The 17,128-nt window shown below is 45.2% G+C and overlaps 1 protein-coding gene across 1 annotated transcript in view; it reads left to right on the forward strand.

Moving 5' to 3' along the window:
• trpm6 (transient receptor potential cation channel, subfamily M, member 6) overlaps positions 1–17,128 on the forward strand; it is a 238,131-nt gene that overhangs the window by 133,371 nt on the left and 87,632 nt on the right. The window contains exons 22-25 of the mRNA XM_070867525.1: positions 1,494–1,745; positions 3,533–3,707; positions 11,488–11,602; positions 16,833–17,032. Coding sequence (XP_070723626.1) covers positions 1,494–1,745; positions 3,533–3,707; positions 11,488–11,602; positions 16,833–17,032 — 742 coding nt within the window. The remainder of the gene's footprint in view (positions 1–1,493; positions 1,746–3,532; positions 3,708–11,487; positions 11,603–16,832; positions 17,033–17,128) is intronic.

A 17,128-nucleotide genomic window follows, 5' to 3' on the forward strand; every position in this document is an offset into this window, starting at 1 on the left:
AACTGAACTAAAAAGAAACTGAACTAACTCACTGAAACTGGAGCAAACTAAATATGGAGAATTGCGATTTTTAAGATACTCCAAAAAAAGCTAGTTGCTCCTGTGGAAACTTGGCCCAAAATTCACGAGACCGATAGGGGATTAAATTACTCAACTCTTTTTAATTTAAAAAAGGAAATCCATACTTCATCTTTCCTGTCCCTATACCCCCGCCCCAAGTTGTTATGAGCCACAGCTATATCCATAATGCAAACAATATTTCTCAATGGGAATCACCGTCTCTGCTGTGCATTTTTCAACCTTTTCACATGGTTACTGTGCAACTTTGAATTAGTTTGTTTTACTCCCTGTAACATTTATAACTAATGGAAATGCACAGCTCATAAACTTTAACAGTGAATAATCGATCTGTTCACTGAATCAATTTGTCAGTACAACTTAATTGGCACTGAGGGCCAATAAGTCTTTCAGAAAAAGGAAATCTCTCGTGATTAATTCCATCCTTGAACATCACTGTTGTTCCGACAAAGATTTTCAAGTATTCGGACCCTCATTTTGTGCATACAGTGATCTTTACAGTTATTGATGGTCATTACAGGTAAACATATCGTAATTGAAAGCCCTGTTCGCCTGGAGAGCTGTTTTAGTTAAAGGGATAACTTTTACCTGCCCTATGAAATGTAAATTTGGTCATATTTCAAATGGTTTTTGATATATAGCCCTGACTTAAGGCTGCTTCTTTACGGCAACAAGTTAATTCCGAATAGACAAATGAGCTGTCTGAAAAGATTAGCTTTACTCAAAGGAAATATTGGCCCGATCTTGGTCAAAGTTAAGGCCCGCCCAAGTGTCACCCAAAGGGCCGGCGAGAGACCTGGTGGTACTTTGCCAGGAAGATTCCTCTAAAAGATATGCCAGTACCGCCCGGTGGCAAAATAATGACTTACGCCGTGAATCTGGGCGGCAGCGGGCAGGAGCTCCCAATCTCAACGGCAAATGTGATCCTCGCCAAAGTGCCGCCGAGGATTGAGTCGGGCCCAGGGAGGGGGGGAGCACATAAAAGTTAAAATTTTCACCAAAAATAAAACACTGGAAGACCTTCAGGGGACCCCCATACACGTAAATCGCTGAAAAAATAATTAATAAAAGAAGTTCACTAACCTTTTTTTTGCAGGTCTTCTTACTTACCATTGCGGTTCGACCTGCCTCCACGTGGCAGTCCTGTCCCCTGCTGCTGCCGACTCCCACCTGCACCAAATTGTCAGCTCGGTGGGCCGGAGGACATTTACACGCCTTGCGCGCCAGTGGCCGTTAGCGGGCAGTTCCCAGCGTTCCTCCCCTCCCATCGGTGGGAGGCCTCCATGAAAATGGCACCGAGGGGAGACTGCCCAAAAAACTCGGCGGCAGCCGGTGGCAGTGGGCGGTATGGCCACCAGGTTCGAGCCCGTTGAAATTGGCCTGATTTCATCCTAATTTTAACCTTTGTTGCACAGATCTTCGTATCAGAGCCAGGAAAATTCAGCCGGAAGGTTAAAGTTTGGGTCCAAGAATATTGGAATTTCAATGATTCAGTGGCTATCGTCCTATTTGCTGTTGGGTTTGGTTTACGTTGGACTGACCAGCCATTACAGACAGCTGGAAGGATTATATACTCCCTGGACATTATATTTTGGTTTGTGAGGCTTCTGGACTTCTTTGCAGTGAATCAACATGCCGGACCATACTTGACAATGATTGGGAGAATGGTAAGTATTTAAAATCTTCAGTGTACCTTTCCAGTGAAAAAATAAGTTCTGATTTAAATTTTAAGTAGATACATTGCATGTATTAACATATATTTCCAACAACTGTTGTTCTCAATTATATTGAAGCTCATTTGTATCAGTTTCAAATTTTTTTTAGTACTGGTCAATTTCTCACGCTGTTATCCAGAAATCTGAGCTAATCACAACCTGATTGGATTGGTAGATTTTCACTTTGTGCAATAGTGTAAAATGGGTAACAGTGAATCAGCAGCTGGTTTTACATCTCCCCTGATTTTTATTTCCATTGACTTCCCTGGGAGTCAAAATCAAGTGTAACCTTCAGGTGAAGGGTGTTTAGAGGGTAGGGATTAATTGGACCAGGGTGTGCAGCAATGTTTCCTCTATTTTTTTTTAGATGTGCGACCCCTTTAAGGGGCTCTGTGGTCTATTCAAACTTCCATGCATATTCAGTTTTTCCATTGAGAAACCAACAAACGAGCTGCAAGGGAGCTTCAGGCAGGAACTATTTAAATGGGAACATTCAGCTCAGTCCACATTTTAAAATCAGATATTCGATCCTTATCTCTATATAATACTGTGAATTTATATTTATTATTTAAGTTAAACAACAAAACTTATGACAATTTTATTGGACATAGGAGTTTGTCTGCAGTAACGGCTAAGGAGCTGGGAGATGTAAAACTGATGCACTACAGTGCCACCACTGGTAGGCGGGTGTAATTACAGTATGATGTTTACATAGATGGTTTTCATTATAAATGTGGGCATAGGAATTTATAATGGAAACGTTGCCACAAAAGTAACAAAAATGCGACAATAGGAAATAAGTTTTTTTTTAGACAGGAAGCAAATGCAAAAATAACTTTTAATATATTATAGACTATGAAGGGCAGACTGGGTGGCACAGGGCAATAGCAAACCGTCCTTTTACCTCAGAGGTCTCGGTTCACATCAGGCATAGAATGATGTGATGAAAGGCTCCTTTCTCTGCCAACATGTTTATTATCTATAAAATAAAACATTCCTTGTTGTGCAATAGTAGGTGGCTTCTAAGATTGGTGAATTGGCATATTGTTAGAGGAGAGAGATCTTTATGGTCTATCTATTGCATGCCATACTTCACCTTGGAAACTGTTATGATAGAGGAAATTTTGAGCTGTACTAATGCACACTATCTTATGCAACTAAAAGAAATGCCAATAACAAAAAAGGCATCCATAATAATTACAAATGAAACTTCTTATTTGTAGTGAAAGGTCATACATTTCAGTGTCACATTGTAGTTCCTGAACATTATGGGGGCACTTTTGTGAGGCTTCATTCCTGGCACAAAGTCTCACTAGCAGCAAGCATAGATTGGAAAATTAGAGCTACTGTACTTGCCCCTAGCGGGGCTCCACAACGGGAGTGGAGCCCCATAAGAATACCATAATATCTATAATCTACAACTTCCTATACCAGATCATGCAGAGGATTCTGGGGAAATTGTCATATCGTACCATCGTGGATCCTAATTTGGAAACTGGCTCCTGAGTAGATAACCAGTTCCCTCTGAGACTGTGGACATTTTTCTTCAAATGGAAATAAAGATTCTTGCATATATTATGCAAAATAACAGAGGGTTAGAGATAAATTGCATCCCTTGTTAGTTTTGGGCTTGTACTAATCTGAAACCACTTCAAACTGTAGATATGAATATGCAAATTATTCTATATATACATTATAATTTCTATAGCAAATTAAAAATATATTTCTTTCTTTTTTAGACAGCAAACATGTTCTATATAGTGATTCTGATGGCAATTGTTCTTTTGAGCTTTGGGGTGTCAAGAAAGGCTATACTTTCTCCAGCAGAACAACCCTCCTGGCGCCTTGCTCGAGATATAGTGTTCCAGCCTTACTGGATGATATTTGGTGAAGTCTTTGCTTCTGAAATTGATCGTATGTATTCATATATTTACATTTACAAATGCAACATAAATATATGAAATAAAAACAGAAAATGTCAGGCAGCATCTGTTCAGAGAGAAACAGAGTTTCAGGTTGATGATCTTTTGTCAGAACTGGGAAAAGTTAGAGATATAACAAGATTTAAGCAAGTACAGAAGCGGGAGGGGGGCGGTGGGGGTAGGGGGAGGGGAGGGAAGAACAAAAGGGAAGGTCCGTGATAGGGTGGAAGGCAGGAGAGATGAAATGACAAAAGGGATGATGGTGCAAGGCGAAAGGAGATGGTAATGGCCAATGTTCCCCCTAATTTTAAATTTGGGTGCGCAGTCTCTTTAACGCACTGCGCGGCCCATTCAAATTCCGTGCAATTTCACATTGGGAAAGCCGGTCCTGAGCTGTGTGGGTCTGACAGACGGCTGCGCAGAACATTAGTAATGGTACAAGTAAAGAAACAAAAGATGGGTCTAGACGAGATGTAAATGGCAATAACAGAATCATCAACAGCTATCGTCCGAAAAATGGGGGCAGAATTTATGAACTGAAATTGTTGAACTCGATGTTGAGTCCGGAAGGCTGTAAAGTGCCTAATAGAAAGATGAGGTGCTGTTTCTCGAGCTTACGTTGAGCTTCATTGGAACAGTATAGGAGGCCAAGGATAGAGTGGTCAGAGTGGGAGTGGGGCAGAGAGTTAAAGTGACAGGCGAGCAGAAGATCAAGGTTAGCTTGCGGACTGAATGGAGGTATTCTGCAAAACGGTCACCCAATTCGAGTTTGGTCTCCCCAATGTAGAGGAGACCGCATCGTGAGCAGCGAATACAGTATACTAAATTGAAATAAGTGCAAGTAAATCGCTGTTTCACCTGGAAAGAGTGTTTGGAGCCATGGATGGTGGAAAGGGGGGAGGTAAAAGGGCAGGTGTTGCATCTCCTATGCTTGCACGGAAGGTACTGTGGGAAGAGGAGAAGGGGGTGCTGAGAATGATAGAGGAGCGGACTAGGGTGTCGTGGAGGGAATGGTCCCTTCAGAATGCTGAAAGGGGAAGGGAGAAGAAAATGTGTTTGGTGGTGGGATCATGCTGGAGGTGGCGGAAATGGCGGAGAATGATCTGTTGAATGCGAAGGCTGATGGGGTGGAAGATGAGGACAAGGGGAACCCTATCGTGGTTCTGGGCGGGAGGGGAAGGGGTGAGGACAGAAGTGCAGGAAATGGAATGGACACGGTCGAGGGCCATGTCAACCATGGTGGAGGGGAATCCTGGGTTGAGGAAAAAGGAAGACATATTGGAAGCGGTGGTATGGAAGGTGGGATCGTCAGAACAGATGCGTTTGAGATGGAGAAACTGGGAGAATGGAATTTAGTCCTTACAGGATGTGGGGTGGGAGGAGGTGTAGTCAAGGCAGCTGTGGGAGTCAGTGGGCTTATAGTGGATATTGGTTGATAGCCAATCCCCAGAAATGGAGACAGAGAAGTCGAGGAAGGGAAGGGAAGAGCCGGAAATGGATCATGTAAAGGAGATGGAAGGGTGGAAATTGGATGCCAAGTTGATGAGATTTTCCAGTTCAGGGCGAGAGCAGGAAACAGCAATGATACAGTCATCAATGTACTGGAAAAAGTGGTGAAGGAGAGAACCCGAGTAGGATTGGAACAAAGAGTGTTCCACATATCCCACAAAAAGGCAACCATAAATTTATGAATCGGACGCTAGATTAGGATAGTCTTCTGGCACAAAATATACAAAGTAATGGTTAAACATTTGAAGTAGATGAAGGAATACAGTTGTGGGAAGAGAACAGTTCAGTGGGATTAGTTTTGCATTGCTCTAATAAAGAGCCAACAATGAAATGATGGGTTGAATGATCTCCTTCTGTGCTGTAAACTGTTATGGTTTTTATAGTTCCATGTTGGCATGATCAGAGATACTGGGATAGATTTTAACTTGTGCCACTAGGTGTAAACAGCCTTACTGCCTCGTTTACGTTGGCGCGCTGGCATTGCCTACTTGAAAGGGTCCTTCCACTGGATGGCTGGAGCATCCTACTGTTTCTGGTCATAGTCTCCTTTAATATGCAAGCTGGGCTCCTAAGTATGTCATTTTTGAGGGAGAACTGGCACAAGTGCAATGGGCTGAATGACCTCCTTCTGTGCTGTATCATTCTATGATTCTAACTGGACAGAGCATGCGTTGTGTACACTCTGCTCAGTTTAATGGGTGGTATAGCAAAAGTGGCACAAAAGGTAGGTGTAAAAAAAAATGGTGTTTCATATGAACATTAAAAGAAACCTGTCTTGGATTCAACAGTGGGTGAAATTACATGGGTCCACTCTTGACACTTCTGTGCGTGTGTCACAGGACAGATTGCATAGCAGCTATTTGAGGCAAAAGGGAGAAAACCCTTTATATTATTTGTGAAATATCATAAGAAATATTAACAAAGACAAAGGGTAAAATAATATTCAATTAAACTGTTCCAATATCCAATGAATATATTGCACCAAATGCCAGCGGGGACCCTGGAAGTCATAAAAGAGATTGACACCTGCCATAGAATAGTAATAGCAACAAAACAAATTGAAACTAGAAGTAATAGAATTTGGGTGTGTAAAGTCCTTACTCTACAGCATGAAACCACACGAGGCACATTCCAGGGACAAGGCCACTCTGTGACCTTGACTCTTTATTACAGGATTCCAGAAGTGATGACCCTGCGTGGGACCTCTCTTTATATACCTGTGTGATCAGGTATGGAGTGTCTTCCACAAGTTCACCCCCTGTGGTCAAGGTGTGCATCTAAGTTGAGTGTATACAGTAATACAGTGGTGTTACATTGTAGTTACAAACATGACATCACCTTCCCCCCCCCCCCCCGCCAAAATCTTACTGGGATCATAGGTTTAGTCTTTCAGGTGGTCTGCACTCCCTCGTGGAGCGCTGCAGTTGGGGCTCTGGTTGTTGGACACTGACGTGAGTGTCTGTCACCTATGCTGATTCCGGCCTGTCCGGGCTGGCCTCATGGACTGTGCATTCTTCCGATTGCTCTTGTTGCACAGTCGCTGGCGGTAGTGTGAGCTCCATCTCATGGTCTTCTTCAGGTTCCTCCGTGTCCATGCTGAACCTTTTATTTTACTTGGTCCAGATGCTTACGGCATATCTGACCATTGTTGAGTTTTACCACGATGACCCTATTACCCTCTTTGCCAATTATAATACCCTCAAGCCATTTGGGCCCCACGGCGTGATTGAGGACGAATACAGGATCATTTATTTCTATACATCTCCCCCTTGAATTACGGTCATGGTACTTGTTTTGTGACTTGCACTTGCCCTCAACTATGTCGGTCAGGACTGGGTGGATTAGGGACAACCGAGTTTTGAGTGTCCATTTCATTAGTAGCTCTGTGGGCGGGACCCCCGTGAGCGAGTGCGGGCGGGATCTATAGGCCAGCAGGAGACGCGATAGGCAGCATTGTAGGGAGGGTCCTTGAATCCTGAGCATACCTTGCTTAAAGATTTGGACTGCCCGTTCCGCCTGGCCATTGGCGGCTTGAACGGCGCAGTCCTGACGTGGTTGATGCCATTGCCTGACATAAACTCCTGGAATTCATAGCTCGTGAAACACAGGCCGTTATCACTAACCAGGATGTCCGGCAAGCCATGGGTTGCAAAGATCGCACGTAGGCTTTCCACAGTGGTGGATGACGTGCATGAATTCAGAATGATGCATTCGATACATTTCGAGTACGCATCTACTACAATGAGGAACATCTTTCCCATGAATGGGCCCGTGTAGTCAACGTGAATGCGTGACCATGGCTTGGTGGGCGAGGGCCACGGGCTGAGCGGGGCCTCCCTGGGGGCATTACCCAGCTGGGCACAGGTCGTGCACCTGCGAACACAGTGTTCCAGGTCTGAATCAATTCCAGGCCACCAAACGTGTGACCGGGCAATGGCCTTCATCACAATGCCTGGGTGCTCGCTGTGGAGTTCCCTGATGAATGCCTCCCTGCCCTTCCGGGGCATGACTACCCGGCTGCCCCATAGTAGGTAGTCAACTTGGATGGAGAGCTCATCCATCTGCCTGTGGAACGGTCTGATCTCCACAGAGCATGCTCCGTGCGCGGGAGCCCAATCCCCAGTCAGGACACATTTCTTAATCAAGGATAGGAGGGGATCTATGTTTGTCCAGATTTTGATCTGGCGGGCTGTGATGGAGGAGCCTGCACTGTCAAAGGCATCGACAGCCATGACCATCTCAGCGCTTTGCTCAGCTGCCCCCTCGGTAGTGGCCAGTGGGAGCCTGCTGAGCGCGTCAGCTCAGTTTTCAGTGCCGGGCCGGTGCCGGATGGAGTAGTCATAAGCAGCTAGCATGAAAGCCCACCGCTGTATACGAGCTGATGCGTTGGCATTGACAGCCTTGCTGTCTGACCACAGGGATGTGAGTGTCTTGTGGTCTGTCTCTAATTTAAACTTCCTACCGAAGAGGTACTGATGCATTTTTTTTACACCATAGACACATGCAAGCGCTTCCTTCTCGACCATCCCATAGCCCCGTTCTGCTTGAGAGAGCGACCTGGAGGCATAAGCCACAGGTTGTAGCTGACCCTCAGCATTACCCTGCTGCAACATGCATCCAACCCCATAGGACGATGCATCACATGTCAGAACCAATTTTTTACAGGGGTCGTACAGGGCCAACAACTTGTTTGAACAAAGTAGGTTTCGCGCCCGATCAAAAGCCCGTTCCTGACAGTCCCCCCAAAACCAATCGCAACCCTTATGCAGGAGCATGTGTAGCAGCTCCAGCAACGTGCTCAAGTTCGGCAGAAAGTTCCCGAAATAGTTCAACAGTCCCAGGAATGAACGCAGCTCTGATGTATTGCAGGGCCTGGGTGCTCGTCGAATCGCCTCTGTTTTGGATTCTGTGGGTCAAATCCCATCTGCAGCAACCCTCCTGTCCAGAAACTCAACCTCAGGAGCTAAGAACATGCATTTAGACTTCTTAAGTCACAGGCCTACCCGGTCCAGTCGGCGTAGCACCTCCTCCAGGTAATGGAGGTGTTCCTCGGTGTTTCGCCCCATGATGAGGATGTCGTCCTGGAATACGATCATTCCCAAAATGGATTTAAGCAGGCTTTCCATGTTACGTTGAAAAGTCGCGGCCGCTGATCGAATGCCAAACGGGCACCTGTTATAAATGAACAGTCCCTTGTGCGTGGCGATAGTGGTCAGTAGTTTGGATTCGTCTGCCAGTTCCTGGGTCATATAGGCTGAAGTGAGGTCCAACTTGGTGAACAGCTTGCTGCCTGCCAGCGTGGCGAAGCGGTCCTCCACTCTCGGGAGAGGGTATTGGTCTTGTAGGGACACCCGATTGATGGTGGCCTTGTAGTCGCCACAGATCCTGACAGAGCCATCCGCTTTTAGAACGGGAACGATGGGGCTTGCCCAGTCGCTGAATTCAACAGGCGAGATGATGCCCTCTCGCAACAACCGGTCCAATTCGCTGTCGACTTTTTCGCGCATCACATACGGCACCGCTCTGGCTTTGTGGTGCACTGGCCTGGTGTCCGTGGTGATGTGTATCACTACTTTAGTGCCTTTGAAAGTCCCGACGCCCAGTTGGAATAGTGACTCGAATTGTTATAGGACTTGTGAGCATGAACTTCACTCCACCGAGGACATTGCGTGAACATCCCCCCATTTCCAGTTCATCTCGGCTAACCAACTCCTCCCCAACAGTGCGGGACCATTGCCCGGGGCAATCCAGAGTGGCAGCCGGTTCACTAACCCATTGTGTGTGACAGCCATCATTGCACTGCCTAGCACCGGAATGATTTCTTTGGTGTAAGTCCGCAATTGTGTTCTAACTTGGGTCTACTGGCTTTGAGTGGCCATAGCTTCTCAAATTGCTGAACGCCCATGAGTGACTGGCTGGCCCCAGTGACCAGCTCCATGTGTACTGGGATACTGTTCAACAAAACCCTCATCCTCATTGGTGGCGTTTTGGTGTCGTGGACCCGCTGAACCTCGGCGTCCATCGATTTGCCCCAAAAGCCATCCTGCCTCACAGAACCCTCTTCTGGCCCATCTGCCTCATAAATTAGTCTGGTTGCAGGTTTTATGCACATTTGAGCTCAATGGCCACTGAGATTTCAATTTCTGCAGACAAACTGTTGGAATCTGCAAGATCTAGCTGAGTGTTTTTCCTCACATCTCCAGCATGAGTTAAAGTTTCCATTGTTGGGGGACAAAGGAACTGTGGTCAGGAATTCCGCGCTGACTGTCCCTTTGACTACTCTTAAGTACCCTATTAGTGGGTATCAATGGCCCCATACCGGGCCGCATTGTCCACTGTGATGGCGTGAACGTCTGTTGAGGTCCTGCTCTGGGGTCTATCGCTGCCTGGTAAATGTCTGACTGCCCCAACCTGCCTGTGCGGCTCTGAGTCGCATTGATAATGTTGACTCCCTGATCCATCGCCGCGTTAGAGGCAGAATTGCGCGCGTAAATCATTTTCGTCTCTTTCTCCCCCGCCATGAAAGTTTGAGCTAACAAAGCTGCCGCTTCCAAGGTCAAGTCCTTGGTCTCAATTAACTTGTGAAAATTACCGCATGACCGATACCCTCGATAAAAAAGTCCTTTAGCATCTCCCCCCTGCAGGCGTTTGTGAACTTAGAGGCTGGCCAAACGCCGGAGGTACGCTAAAAAGTCCGGTATGCTCTGTCCTTCACAGCGTCGGTGGGTGTAGAATCTTTGTCGAGCCATGTGTATGCTGCTCGCCGGTTTGAGGTGCTCCTCGATTAATTTGCTGAGCTCCTCAAAGGTTTTGTCCGCCGGCTTTTCGGGTGCCAGTAAGTCCTTCATGAGCGCATTAGTCTTTGGCCCACAGCTGGTCAGGAGATGAGCCCGTCGCTTGTCGGCCGCTGCATCCCCAATCAGTCTTTCATAACGAAGCTTTGCTGAAGCCTCTCGACAAAATCGTCCCAGTCTTCCCCAACACAGTACCGTTCCTCTGTGCTACCGGTGGCCATTCTCGTGGGTTGTGAATTCCCGTTTCTCGTCGGCAATGTAAAGTCCTTACTCTACAGCATGAAACCACACGAGGCACATTCCAGGGACAAGGCCACTCTGTGAATTAACTCTTTATTACAGGACTCCAGAAGTCATGACCCTGTGTGGGACCTCCCTTTATATACCTGTATGATCAGGTAAGGAGTGTCTCCCACAAGTTCACCCCCTGTGGTCAAGGTGTGCATCTAAGTTGAGTGTATACAGTAATACAGTGGTGTTACATTGTAGTTACAAACATGACAGGGTGCATCAAAATGTTTGACCTCAGATTGTGAGGGAATACATTTCCATGGACTGAGTTTTCAGATTACAACAGCTTCAGATAAAAGTGGTCCTTCAACATTTCTGCTTCCAAAATAAAGACACCAGGTTCTGCACTGTTCAGAGCATTAAATATATAATATGAGACTGTACTTTACTGGGTGCAGGGACATGTAGTAATAAGACACCTGGCAAAGTTTATGAAAGGTCTGTGGCTAAATGCAAACACTTTGCACTGGAATGCAACTAGCAACTGTGGCAAGAGTTGAATGATAGACTTCCTATCTGATGGCTGAGGTCTGCCTGATATTCCTGATATGTGTGACAGACGCAGTATAGCAGTTTGTTCTGAACTTTGAATCAGCAGTGGAGACTTTACATTACATCAGCAGAGAAGTGCACTGCATTTGCTGATTATTTTAATCTTCTGTTCTCTTATAATTGCAGCTTGTGAAGAAGATAAAGATTGCCCTCCTGGTTCGTTTCTTAATCCCTTTCTTCAGGCAGTTTATCTGTTCGTGCAATATATTATACTGGTCAACCTGCTCATCGCTTTCTTCAAGTAAGAACTACTTATTGAAAGAGGATGAACTATATCTCCCTTTCTGTGTAATTGCATAGTTAATTAAATTATAGAAAGACATCTTACATAGCTAGAAAACATTTTGAATCCTTGAGATAAGCATGGGGTTGAAAAATAATGCTCAGTGTCACTACCTGACAGTTATTATTAAGGCTGAGAGTTCACTGTGAAAGTTGAGTTTCTGTATACTATCTATATATACTCCAATATATAATTAAGATAATGGGACTGAAAATCCATGGCAGCTGTGTCCTGGCATAAGTGCTGGGATGCATACAGCTGGGACCTCTGCCACGAATAGTGCCAAACTTTGTGGGTCAGGAGGAGCTCCTTAAATTAGAGATGCATCTAGGGTGCCGGTGTGCTCCCAGAATCCACATATTGCAATGCATGGTGCTGACTTGGGGACGGTACCTGTTCCTCATCTGGAAATGAGAGACAAGGGCCCTCCTCAGCTGCCTTTTAAGATGACCACTTAAAAAAAAAAATCACTCCTCAATCTTGGAGAGTCTTGGTGATGATCCATTCCTGGAACCCCAGATGGTCCCCATGATTACCAATCAGCTGGCTGGTACATTGGTTTCACGCAGCATACTGGTAGCTGATGCTCTGCAGCGCACTTGAAAGTCTGGGGATGCATGAAATCTTGGCATTAGCAGTCACTGCCCTGCTCCCTCCAGTGTATCTGAGTCGCGGCGTAATTTATGTTCTCAAATTAAATCTCAATCAGAAATCTACTTCTTTATTTGTACTTTTCCTAAATTTGTAACTTACTCCCTTTCCCTTTTGCAACCAGTGATGAGGAGAAACAAGGATCCCCTTAAACAGCTGTGAACTTCAATTCAGAAGCATTTAAGCAGATGAACTCATAGTGGGAAGGCAAGCTTATGAGCAAAGTTGCTGTAGAATTGGACATTACAGAATGAGGGAAAGCAATAGCCCCTTCTGTAAGGAATCCTGGTGGGGAGGGACACACTTTGTGGTATTGATGGCTATCTCTCCATCCTTCATTCACAATGCATGGGAGGGGATGGCAACACCAGTCAGCTGCCATAGCTCTGGACTCCGATCCAGGGCCCCTGCAATGCACAGCCCAGGGAGGTCTGGGGCTTTCACAATCCTAACAAGCTGTCAGGGAAACCCTTCTTCCAGCCACCTCATTAACCCTTGCCACAAGAGGATCATTTAGAAGGAATGGTAGCTTAAATGTCACAAAACACAAGCAGATAGCACTGGGAAAAGTCAAATTCCCAACATTCACACACAACATAATAGAGGAAATAAATGCATTACATTCGATTAATTGTGCTGCAGATTTATTTGTCATTGGTTACAATATAGCAGGATTATATATAAGATGGTAATAGATGGGATTTAAAGAGCATGAAGCTGTGGAACAGTATGGTTTGGGCACAGTTATTTTGCAGAGTGGTTTGCCTTTAAGAAAATTTGTAGCTTCTTGGAAGGCATCTGGGATTAATGCCTGGCACACAACCTTCCTTGCTGCATTGCTGGTAGAGCTGCAAGTTCTTCATTTCCATTTTTCGCTTTGCCATCCTCATCAGTGAGATGAATAATAAGGTTTTAATTCAGGGCAATTATGGTGCATGCAGCAGATGACAATAATTCTGGGCAGAAGGAGGTAGACTGTAAGGATGCCCCCCAGTTAGTCCCAACATATGAAACACTGCTTCAAGATCCCAGTAGTGCAATAAATCATAGTATGAGTTTTGTCAAGCCTACATTCTGCTTTGGTTTGTGTCATGAGCCATGGCTGCATATATCTCCCAGGTATCATCCTTCCACTCGTAGTTCCCTTTCAAATAAGAATGGCTTCAATGTTTAGCTATAAGTGTCAGCCTTGGTATATTGCTAGCACTCTTCTGAGTCATAAGGTCATGGGTTCAAGCCCAACTCGAGAACCTGAGCGCACAATCTAGGCTGACCATATTGTCAGAGGTGGCGTCTTTTGGATTACATGTTAAACAGAGATCCCATCAGCCTGTTCAGTTGGACATAAAGATCCCACAGCACTATTTGAAGAAGTGCAGGGGAGTTCTTCTGCTGTCCTGACCAACAATCGACCAACACCAACATAAAAAACATATTGGTCCTGAATCTGTGCCAGCTCTCCTTTATTAGTCTATGCTTGTCCAAAGTCAGGTCCGGTCGAGGATGCCGCCTCCGAAGGACATAGACAGGTTTAGATACCAAGGCTCTCTGGGTGGCGAAACAATGCTGCAGGTAAAGGGCACTCTGATTACATGCCATAGTATGAATAAGAACCTGCAAGACCCCTCCAAGCACACTCTCTTTGGGCTCTGTCATTGAAACAGTCTGAACAATTATTTCCAAAGTGTCCAAAATAATAAGGTTTGCCTCCGTTCAAACAGTGCTTCATGTTCGAACTCAGCCCTTGATTTGTCGAGTTTTTCACTGTTTAGGCACCAGTACGTCATATCTTTCGTCCACCTCAGATTTTTTTGGCTTCTAAACGCACTTCCAGATGGACTTGCTCCAGTTGCCCTCTGCTACGATGAACCATCTCCTGCCGAGCTCCAATGCTCCAAGAATTGCTTCTTCCAGTTTTGCTTTCACGTCCTTCGATTTTTTGAATGTCAGACTATTCATTCGTTCAAAAGCTTTTTTGCCCTTGTACACATAGCAGGACACACAGAAACATAGAAACATAGAAAATAGGTGCAGGAGTAGGCCATTCGGCCCTTCGAGCCTGCACCACCATTCAATAAGATCATGGCTGATCATTCACCTCAGTATCCCTTTCCTGCTTTCTCTCCATACCCCTTGATCCCTTTAGCCGTAAGGGCCATATCTAACTCCCTCTTGAATATATCTAACGAACTGGCATCAACAAGTCTCTGCGGTAGAGAATTTCACAGATTAACAACTGTCTGAGTGAAGAAGTTTCTCCTCATCTTGGTCCTAAATGGCTTACCCCTTATCCTTAGATTGTGACCCCTGGTTCTGGACTTCCCCAACATCGGGAACATTCTTCCTGCATCTAACCTGTCCAGTCCCGTCAGAATTTTCTGTGTTTCTATGAGATCCCCTCTCATTCTTCTAAACTCCAGTGAATACAGGCCCAGTCGATCCAGACTCTCCTCATATGTCAGTCCAGCCATCCCGGGAATCATTCTGGTGAACCCTCGCTGTACTCGCTCAATAGCAGGAACATCCTTCCTCAGATTAGGAGACCAAAACTGAACACAATATTCCAGGTGTGGCCTCACCAAGGCCCTGTACAACTGCAGTAAGACCTCCCTGCCCCTATACTCAAATCCCCTAGTTATGAAGGCCAACATGCCATTTGCCTTCTTTCCCGCCTGCTGTACCTGTATGCCAACTTTCAATGACTGATGCACCATGACACCCAGGTCTCATTGCACCTCCCCTTTTCCTAATCTGCCACTATTCAGATAATATTCTGCCTTCATGTTTTTGCCACAAAAGTGGATAACCTCACATTTATCCACATTATACTGCATCTGCCATACATTTGTCCACTCACCTATCTTGTCCAAGTCACCCTGCAGTCTCTTAACATCCTCCTCACAGCTCACACCACCACCCAGCTTAGTGTCGTCTGCAAACTTGGAGATATTACACTCAATTCCTTCATCTAAATCATTGATGTATATTGTAAATAGCTGGGGTCCCAGCACTGAGCCCTGCGGCACCCCATTAGTCACTGCCTGCCATTCTGAGAAGGACCCATTTATCCCTACTCTCTGCTTCCTGTCTGTCAACCAGTTTTCTATCCACGTCAATGCATTACCCCCAATACAATGTGCTTTAATTTTGCACACTAATCTCTTGTGTGGGACCTTGTCAAAAGCCTTTTGAAAGTCCAAATACACCACATTCACTGGTTCTCCTTTGTCCACTCTACTAGTTACATCCTCAAAAAATTCTAGAAGATTTATCAAGCATGATTTCCCTTTCATAAATCCATGCTGACTTGGACTGATCCTGTCACTGCTTTCCAAATGCGCTGCTATTTCATCTTTAATAATTGATTCCAACATTTTCCCCACTACTGATGTCAGGCTAACCGGACTATAATTCCCCATTTTCTCTCTCCCTCCTTTTTAAAAAAGTGGGGTTACATTAGCTATCCTCTAGTCCATAGGAACTGATCCAGAGTCGATAGACTTGGAAAATGATCACCAATGCATCCACTATTTCTAGGACCACTTCCTTAAGTACTCTGGGATGCAGACTATCAGGCTCCAGGGATTTATCGGCCTTTAATCCCATCAATTTCCTGACTAATAAGGATTTTCTTCAGTTCCTCCTTCTCGCTAGTCCCTCGGTCCCCTACTATTTCCGGAAGGTTATTTGTGTCTTCCTTCGTGAAGACAGAACCAAAGTACAGAGATACATCAAGTCCAACAAACGGTTCAGTTGCAGGATGGAAAGATCCGAAACCACTTCTGCAGAACCATGTCATCTGCATTCTTCAAAACCCAGAGAAGGCAAATCAACAAACTGCGGCTAGTTTCTGCCGAGAAGCTTGTATACTGTCGCCCAGTCCCCACCATCTAAAAGCTTCCCCATCAGCGACATTAAACTGACTGGCCTGTAATTGCCAGGTTTATCCTTCTCCCTTTTATTGAACAATGGTGTAACATTTGCATTCCCCCAGTTCTTTGGCACCACCCATGTACCTAAGGAGAATTGGAAGACTGTGGCCAGCATCTCTGCAATTTCTACCCTTATTTCGCTCAGAAACCTAGGATGCATCCCATCCGGACCGGGTGACTTATCCACTTTAATTACTGCCAGCCTGTCTAGTACCCATTCTTTCTTTTTATCTCATCCAGTATCCTATCCTCATTTACCATAACTTTGGCAAAGCCCTCTTCCTTGGTAAAAACCGGTGCAAAGTACCCATTTACTTCCTCAGCCATGCCTTCTGCCTCCATCAATTGTTTTCCGTTTTGGCCTCTAATTGGCCCCATCGCTCCTCTGACAAACCTTTTGCTGTTAACGTTTCAGGTCAATGACCTTTCATCAGAACATGTTGTAGATGGCAACTACTGGCCTAGAACACCCCAATACATACAATTTAAGGTGCCCGCTCTTTGATACCCACTGCCAATCACATACGGATGTTGCATACCTATACAGAGGTCTGAAGCAGATGGCCCAGCTCTATTAACAGTTACGGTTATTTTTTCCTTTATAGCAATGTGTATTATGAGATGAAATCCATGTCCAACAGACTTTGGAAATACAATCGCTATCGTTACATTATGACCTATCATGAAAAGCCTTGGCTGCCGCCACCAATTATTATCTTCAGTCATGTAGCTTTGCTCATGAGTCGAATTTATCAACATCGAGCAAAGAATGAAGTGGATCAAGAGGAAGAAGACGTTGGTTTAAGTAAGTCATTAAATTCTTGTTCTAACAGCAATATTACAATAATGAATGATGTGAGTGTTGCTGGTGATATCGTTATAGACATGATCCTGTTCTTCA

The sequence above is a fragment of the Pristiophorus japonicus genome, chromosome 1 (assembly GCF_044704955.1).
Source record: "Pristiophorus japonicus isolate sPriJap1 chromosome 1, sPriJap1.hap1, whole genome shotgun sequence".
Taxonomy (NCBI): domain Eukaryota; kingdom Metazoa; phylum Chordata; class Chondrichthyes; family Pristiophoridae; genus Pristiophorus; species Pristiophorus japonicus.